This window comes from Vicia villosa, linkage group LG5 (genome assembly GCF_029867415.1).
Source record: "Vicia villosa cultivar HV-30 ecotype Madison, WI linkage group LG5, Vvil1.0, whole genome shotgun sequence".
NCBI lineage: Eukaryota > Viridiplantae > Streptophyta > Magnoliopsida > Fabales > Fabaceae > Vicia > Vicia villosa.
In genome coordinates this window covers 24,670,170-24,679,445 of record NC_081184.1, presented here as the reverse complement: position 1 = coordinate 24,679,445, position 9,276 = coordinate 24,670,170, and the positions used below count along the sequence as shown (strand labels likewise).

The following is a 9,276-nucleotide window of genomic DNA, read 5'->3' as shown; positions in this document are numbered from 1 at the left end:
TCGTTCTACAAAGCACCGGGTTTGGTTCTTAAAGAAATAAGAAGTCTTTTAGGAAATTTCTTATGGAGTGGTAATGCGAATAATAGAAGTATACATTGGGTTAAATGGGAAACGGTGTGTAAGCCTAAAGAGAAAGGTGGCCTTGGCTTGAGAGATGTAGGGGAAATAAACAAAGCTCTCCTTTACAAATGGAAATGGAGGATTCTAAAGTAAGACAAGGCTATTTGGAGTAAATTATTGCAAGTTAGATACGTGGAGCCGAAAAACAAGATCCTTGCTCCTTGTGAAATGGTTGTGTGTTCAAACGACTCTATGTGGTGGAGGGATATATTCAGAAATGATGTCAAAACAGATTGTAATGAAGAAGGTTTATCGGGTTTCATCAAATGTGTGGTTAAAAAGGTACGCATATTCCTTTTTGGTTTGGAAATTGGATAGGGGATCAAATTCTTAGCATTAAATTCCCAGATTTATTTGACATTTCCATTAACAAATTGTGTACTATGGCTGATGTATTTGATTGGGAGGATGATGGCATTGTGTGGAACTCGGCTTTGCTGTTTGGTCCTGAGTTCGGTGAAGGTTTGTCCGCTGCCAGCAGGAGTATGCAACAGGCCTAGCGTGATTTCAAGCTGTTGATGAGTGATGTCCGGCTGGAGGGGGGTCGCGGTGATGTCTTCTGGTAGAGGCCTAATGATAACGGTGAATTCACGGTGGCTTGTGTGAATAGCTTGATTTCGGAGAATAAAGATAGTGCGTGGTTGCCGGACAAAGTTTCTATGTTGAATGTTATGTGGAAATCTATAGTTCCTCCTAGAATAAAGGTGTTCACATGGAGATTTATCATTGATAGGCTACCGACTAAATATTTGTTGATTATGAGGGGGTTTGATAACATTTCCCAAAGTCCTCTTTGTGAGTTTTGTAGGAATTACACGGAGTCGATAAACCATATGTTTTATCTTTGCAATGTTTCGAAGGTTTTGTGGGAGCGCATTTTTGTGTGGTTGGGGGATGACTTGCCTTTCACATTAGAGGAGTTTCAGAACTTTGGTGTCATTCAAGAGAAGGTAAAGAATGCAAAAGATAGGAGAAAGATTAACATGGTTTGGATTGCCACGACTTGGAGCTTATGGATTATGCGTAATGCTATGATCTTTGATTTGGTGTATTCCAATATTATGTATCTATCTTAGTGTTGGTTAGTTAGTGTTAATACGCTTTCTCCCTCTAGCTTTTATGATTGGTATAAATTACCATTGGATTGTTTCAATCTTGCGTAATTTCTTTTTGTTGTAAGGGTTGCACCCCTAGTGCGATGTCTTATTGCAATTGCGTTTCAAAAAAAGAAATTCCAAAGCCAAATCATACTTCTCTTTTATATATATATGTTAGGAGCAAATTTAAGTTTTGGGATTTTATCAATCAATTTTTGTTTTAAAGTAGAAGCTGCTTCATAGAGAGTTTGACTAAGTTGTCAGGGATTATGCATGGTTTCAAACAAAGTTTGAAAAGCTTGAATTTCTTTGATGTATGTACCTTGGATTTTCTTTCCTTTATTCTGCAGAGAGAGAAAAAAACGTTTGTTAAACGTTGTAGAGGAGTCAAGTGATGCACAAAAATATCAAGAAGATAAGCTGACCTCCATTCTTCAAATTTTTAGGTGCATAAATAAGAAGCTTAAAATTCAAAAGGGGTTAGGGTAATGACTTATTTGGCATGAAATTCTAAACATGTATGATAAAAAGAGATTTTGATAAAAATTGGCTGAAGCCAAATTGTCTGGATACCATGTTTGGTTGATAACCCACAAGTCCCATGCCACACTTCCACATCGAAATTATGGTTGATAGGATAATAGGTTTGAGGAAGGCGACCCAAATGGCGAGGGCTTCGGAATATTGTTCAGATCAAAGAGTTGGAAGTTCTCTCTTAAAACAATATGACCCATAACTTTTATGACAAATGGGGCCATAGAGGAAATAAATGTAGCACAATTTGCACACATAAAGAAATAGTTTTTAAAGGCTTCATCAGTCGAATGACCAGTATTGTAACGCCCCAATTATTTGATTATTTGATTATTTGTTTATTTGATTATTTAATTATTTGATTATTTGTTTATTTGATTATTTGATTATTTGATTATTTGATTATTTGATTATTTTATTATTCGATTATTTGATTATTTGATTATTTAAATAGTATTATATTATTATTATTTTCATTATTATCGATCGATAATTTTATTGTGAGATTAATTTATTATACCGGTAAAATATTGTTAGAATTAGTAATTTAATTAAATTTGAGTTAGTGAGCTTGTTGGGCTATTTTTACTAAGTGAAGAATAATAATGTGGTTTTACCCTTAGGCCTAATGTTATACTAAGAATAGATTTTAGTGTTAGTAAGGGTTTAAAGGAAGTGTAGAGATATCATAAAATAGAAACTATTTTTGTGAAGAAGGAGGCTAGGTCTTGAAGAGGAGAATAAAGTTTAGAAAAATCTCAAACCAAGAGTTAAGATTGGTAGAGTTTTCTTCAATCCAAAGAGGTAAGGGTGGGGTTCTCTTCCTATAATAGAGCTTATGAAACCTTGTATGTCGGGGATTAGGGATTTAGGTTAATGTTTTGCTGTGTTATTTGTTACTGAAACTTGAATTCTGCTTGTTGCTGTTGTTGCTAAACTTGTGTTACTAAACGTGAGCCTGGAGAATTGATTTTAAAAAAAAAATCCCATGATGGGTCGCTTTGTTACGGACGACACTATAGGAGCCTTTGACGGACTACATCCGTTTATACATTGTCCCGTGAATTAGTGTTATCTTCAGTTTCATTGTGCTGCTACTGTATACTAGGTCATGTTACCCTTTCTTTTTCTATTCCCTTAATAATTATTAATTTAAATAGGTACTATCACATGAGTTTTCTAATGGTAGTGACATGTTATATTAACATAGGTAATAGTAATAATTTATAAGTTTCAAATGGCAGTAATAGTAGGACATGATTAGTGAGATGTAAAACAGCCCCGTTTGCTCGAAATTGCCGAATTAAGCGGTATAATTAGTTGTCCGGAATTTGATGAAAATTTACGTAGTAGCTAAGTTTAATTTGTAGATTAACGTGGTGGTGTTATTTTGTTAAAATTGTGATATTTTAAGAATCGACCAAAATTGTGTTTAATTTAAATATTCCTTATAAATAAATGTTGGTTTGTAATAGAAATTGACACATTTTAGGAATAGAATATAATAGAATTGGAATTAATATAATATGACTATTAATTGGTTGCTTTAATTAATAGTTGAATTAATTTTTAATAAGCCTATTTAATTGGAATAAACTTAAACTTAGATTAACTATTCGGTTTATCGGTAAATTACGATATCTTGAGAATTTAACCGAACGAATCGAATAATCGGTAAATAATATAATTGCATCCGAATTAACCGGTTGAGTTGTGTTTTTGGTGACATGGAAGTGTAAACCGAAGACTCATAAAGTCTTGAATATTAAGGATATAACTGAAAATTATATAACCGGTAGCGACACGAAATTTGCACAATTAATTGAAGTATGCTTTGTGAATAATTTTGGTTAGTTGATAGTGGATTAGTGAGTTAATTAGAAGACTAATTTATAGAGGATCATGAGACTAATTTGAATTGACTTAATGAGTCAAATTGTTGTGATATACCGAAGCATGACGTTGACGTTTTGATACTTAACATGATATCTAATTTAGTTAAATGTTAATTGGAAGTTGATTTGGTTTACTTGATAAATTAGCATGTTGAGATTACTCTACGAACCGACCAAATTGTGATTTCGGTTTGAATGCCTTTGTTGCGAATAATGTTGTGATTGCCAATATGTTTATTAATGTGCATCATATGTGATTAGCCTTATGGCATGAACCCTAACGAGTTTTTGTTAGTTTAGTCGATTAGGACGATAGTTGTGATAGTCCTGATGAAGTGTGTATTTGTGATGACGTGCCCAATATGACGATGTTTGTGATGATTGATAATACGTGATGTTATATATATATATATATATATATATATATATATATATATATATATATATATATATATATATATATATATATATATATATATATATATATATATATATATATATATATATATATATATATTTGTGATGATGATTTTGTGACTAAATGAAGGTGAAATATTATGGTGACGTGAATTACCTCGAATAAATGGTAATGTGATTGTGATATAGGCTTATGCCTCGTGACGATATGTGATTTTGATGAGTATGCTGTGCTGTCTTGTTTGTCGAGTCACATTCCATATGCATACTCTGTGACGGCCTGAAAACTATGGCAAACATGACGGCCTGAAAACTATGGCAAACATGACGGGCCAAATGGCAATTAGTGATGGGGGCTGAAACTCCGATTGGTACCACATGCATATACATGAGTCATGTCCCATGTGTCTTATGTGATTGTGGTTTGTGATGTTTTGTGACTATATCGTGATTGTATTTCTTAATTTTTAAATGATGGAAGTATGTGAATTGATGATTTTATGAATAGTATGATGATATCAATATTTGTGAATGCGATTAAGTGAATATGTCTGGTGTGACTTATATGTGATGTTTTGGTGACTAGATGAGTGACTTATATGTTGTGATGTTTTGAGACTAAAATTGTGATTTATACTCGCGATGTATCATGATTTGACTTGCAAGTGAATGACTGATATGCTTATATATAATTGATGCGAATGTGAAATAGTGTGACTTATGATGCGATGAGAAGTATGTGAGATTTGTGAGTTAGTGACAGTATGAAGTGTATGTCAGTATTAATACTGGTGATGTGATAACTATATATGTCTGAATCCTAATATACAATTTATCATACGCTCACTTATATGATTTGATATCTCACTCTTTTCTCTTGTTCGTTGTTGCCTTTATATTGGTAACGTGCAGGTATTCAAGTATGAAGATTTAGTTGTCGTTAATAGAGTGGGTTGTCGCTCTGATATGTAGCACTCGGGGGAACGATTTATGATGTTATGATGTTGTTGTTTATTGTTTTATCTTAGCTTAATAAGATGTTATTGATTTAAAGATTGAGAACTCTGATTCCGCCATGTTCTAATGAAAGAAGTTATTCTGTTTTGAAAAGTATTATATGCTGGGTATTTGTTGATTGATTAAAGAAAGTGCTATGTATCCGCTAAATGCGATGATGTGATTTATTTTTAAATGAATATGTGACGCCTCATTTGTTTGTCGAGAAATTTTTAAATAATCTGTTATTTTCCGCATTATAATTGTCGGGTAGAAATGGGGTGTTACATTAGTGGTATCAGAGCCTGGTTGGTCTGTCCGGCCAAGTTGTCGAGTCTGTTGAGTTTGTACGACAGTTGAATGCTGTCAGTGTTTTATCCTGTAGTACGCGACATGTGCGTGAAGCACTATTGGTACTTATTTGTTTTGTTGCAGGAAGTGGTTTGACGATAAGTGGGGGAGAAGCCTTACTTCTCGAAGGGGTTTCTGTTGTAAGAGATAGTCTGGTATGTTGTCGACAAGCATCGGTGCAAGCGTTGTTGAGAGTTTCGCAGGTTATCTGGATTTGAAGATGACGTGAAGTTAAGAATGATTTTGAGAGACAGAATTTAGAGAGCTGCGATGTTCAGCATGATGGAGGACTGTGAAGTTGTCGATTCGGGAAACCTTTGTGTAAAATGCCGATGTTTGAAAAAGTGATAGAGTAATGAAGTTGCAGCGGGCTTTATGTTGGACTCGCATAAGTAACTGTCGAATGTGGTCGATGCTTGGAGTTGTGAATCGCGAGTTCGAGTTGGAAACTCGAGGACGCGCGTAGCTTGTAAAAAGAATTTATGCCTCCGTGATATCAAGACTGGAATTTCGATGAAAGAATGCATCTCTCGAGTTATAAGGAGTTATGCTAGAGGCTGTTTGGGATGTGTTTGAGTCGAAGAAGAGTGAGTTTCGGAGTAGGATCTCCGTAAGCAAGTCGCAGAAAATTCAGAGTCATTGTGAAACTTTAAAATTTCATAACTTGAGTTCCGGATATCCGATTTGAGGTTCGTTTGAAGCGTCAGAAAGATAATAAGATGAATTGTGAAGTACGAGTATAGAAGTAATTTTGGAGATGGAAAGGCGTTTGACGATTGTGTGATGATAAGTGACTACGAAGCATATTTTGTAATATGCTTGGACGTTGGTGTCTCATCGACAAGATATAACGAGTAGGAAGTTGTGGGAATTGTAAAAACCCAAAGTGAATTATTGGATTATGATGTGTTAATAGATTTGAGTGGAAATTCGGAAATGACGCTGTTATGAAGTAACAACGGTTTATACTCCACTATGGTTGTCGAATACTAATTGACAAATTGGGGGACTGATCACCCTCAATCCATTGTTAATGGTAGACGGAAATTGTGTTGGATGTTATAGCTTTGTCTTGCTACCTTAATGGTGTGGAAAGAGTATTTATATTTTATCGTGAAGATGGTCGCACATCAGTTTGTTTAGCTTGTTAAGAGGGATGATTAAGTGAGAATCAGACGAATTGAACAATCTGTGTGGTACGTTTTATGTAAGCGAGTGTCGCAAAGTGAAAGATTGGAAATATAACTAGTGAAACAACGATGTGAAAATGAGTATTAAGGAAAGTCTGTGTTGGATTGAAAATTTGTGAACCATACAGTTGACGGAGTTTTAACAAGGCAGTGACTTAAAGAAGAATTATCAGAGTTGCGCATCGGAAGCATTGTGTTGCATTGTTGTTATACGACTTGTAAGAAATAAAGGACGATATGTCAGAAGACTGTGAAGTGGAGTTATCTTGATGTTTGGATTGATAGACTGTTGGAATAAGTGCGATGAGCCAGGATGCTGCATTGAGTCGTAGATTATTGTGAATCTTGTAAGAATAGTAATGTGTTTGTGTTCTTGTGGAATTGCTGTTGTGCCGAAGGAGTAGTGATTGAAGTGTTACCAAACGCGATTTGGATATTTGAGAATTGGATACAAGATTTGGTTGCGATGGTGTTGTCAAGTAGAATTTCGAGGATGAAAATATTCTTAGTGTGGGAGAGTTGTAACGCCCCGATTATTTGATTATTTGATTATTTGTTTATTTGATTATTTAATTATTTGATTATTTGTTTATTTGATTATTTGATTATTTGATTATTTGATTATTTGATTATTCGATTATTTGATTATTTGATTATTTAAATAGTATTATATTATTATTATTTTCATTATTATCGATCGATAATTTTATTGTGAGATTAATTTATTATACCGGTAAAATATTGTTAGAATTAGTAATTTAATTAAATTTGAGTTAGTGAGCTTGTTGGGCTATTTTTACTAAGTGAAGAATAATAATGTGGTTTTACCCTTAGGCCCAATGTTATACTAAGAATAGATTTTAGTGTTAGTAAGGGTTTAAAGGAAGTGTAGAGATATCATAAAATAGAAACTATTTTTGTGAAGAAGGAGGCTAGGTCTTGAAGAGGAGAACAAAGTTTAGAAAAATCTCAAACCAAGAGTCAAGATTGGTAGAGTTTTCTTCAATCCAAAGAGTTTTCGTCCTTATGGATATAAAGAGATTTTGATAAAAATTGGCTGAAGCCAAATTGTCTGGATACCATGTTTGGTTGATAACCCACAAGTCCCATGCCACACTTCCACATCGAAATTATGGTTGATAGGATAATAGGTTTGAGGAAGGCGACCCAAATGGCGAGGGCTTCGGAATATTGTTCAGATCAAAGAGTTGGAAGTTCTCTCTTAAAACAATATGACCCATAACTTTTATGACAAATGGGGCCATAGAGGAAATAAATGTAGCACAATCTGCACACATAAAGAAATAGTTTTTAAAGGCTTCATCAGTCGAATGACCAGTATCTTATGGAATAAGTAAAACGAGCCTAGTGCCTTCAACCGTCTATCTTTGATTTGTCTTGTTAAGTCAGATTGAATGGTAACCTTCAGTGAGGGTTGAAAAGTGACATTAAACCAAAGTTGCAAAAGCTACATAGGGCCATAAATCAAGAATCTGTTCAGGATTGGATATAGATTTTAGGTCAAAAGAAGCAAGCCCTTTAGATTCATAAAGGGAAACTAAAATCATCTTGCTGAGACAAATGTTTTGCCTCTCATGGATCTGAGTTGCCAAAGCTATAAACTTCTTAACTATCTGCAGTGATTTGACATATTTGACAAGGACAATTAGAGGACTTAAAGATGTCTTCGACAGAAGCAATTAGGAGATTTAAGGGCACTTTTTGAAATGGATAGCAATTTGCAGCAGTTCAAAAATCGAAGACACGTGGTAGCAGAGCAGAGAAAAGAATTTCATGTAACAGTGAACATGTCGAATGTTGGAGAATTGACTGTTATCAACAGTTATTGATCTATTTAGTATATAAGTCGATTTCATTCAAGAAGTGTATGTATCAAATGTTGGAGACTTGTTTGTTATCAACAGTTATTGATGTATTTAGTATATAAGTTGATTTCATTCAACTAATAAAGGTTCGCAATTTTTATAGTTGTTCTCTATAGAATTCACACATCCAATTTACATTAAAAAAAATTTGTAAAAAATGTATGAATTTACATCTCACCTTTAATTCCAACATCTTAATCAATTGTTGTTTACTATTTTCTTCATTTATTTTATCTTTGTATACATTCTACACATTACTTTGAACAATTTTTTCACTTGTCCACAAAAACATCAAACCTTCAAATAAACACATATTTTCTCAAACTTTTTGTATAAATTATTCATAATTTTTTTTTCGAATTTAATCCATTAAACAAAAAAAAACTTGAGATTTAGTTAACTGAAAATACCCGTAAACACCGTTATACCACCAAACCCTAACAATATTCGTGAGTGTAGTTTGTTACTATAGTTATCTAACTAGCCCCTACTTATTGTCATCTTTAGGATTGACTCATATCCTAATAAGCACTCGCATTAGTGCATGGATTTGATATTATAGTTTATAGTTTAGTTCTTAACAACTTATAGACATCATTCTTAATTAATTCGTATCTATCTTTATCAACATTTTCTTACTCTTGATGCTAGATAGTATTATCTTGATCATTCTCAAGAGCCAACTTACGTCATCTATAAAATATCTACACGTGTCAAAGGCGGTGCCACATACTCCTCTACACAACGACACACATGTTACTATAAATAGTATCACAATTTTACAAATCTT

General features: G+C 33.6%; 1 protein-coding gene across 1 annotated transcript; it reads left to right on the top strand.

The window, feature by feature from the left end:
* The first annotated feature begins 503 nt into the window (after positions 1-503).
* On the top strand, positions 504-1,196 carry LOC131604383 (uncharacterized). The gene is made up of 2 exons (XM_058876828.1): positions 504-582; positions 808-1,196. The coding sequence occupies exons 1-2, from the start codon at positions 504-506 to the stop codon at positions 1,194-1,196; spliced, it is 468 nt and encodes a 155-aa protein (XP_058732811.1).
* Positions 1,197-9,276: the final 8,080 nt, after the last annotated feature.

What these genes read in the sequence shown, in the direction of transcription:
- LOC131604383 (XM_058876828.1), top strand. Translation starts at nt 504, where the DNA reads ATGGCTGATGTATTTGATTGGGAGGATGATGGCATTGTGTGGAACTCG. An exon ending in TGGTCCTGAGTTCGGTGAAG is followed by an intron (nt 583 to 807) that starts GTTTGTCCGCTG and finishes GGAAATCTATAG; the next exon opens with TTCCTCCTAGAATAAAGGTG.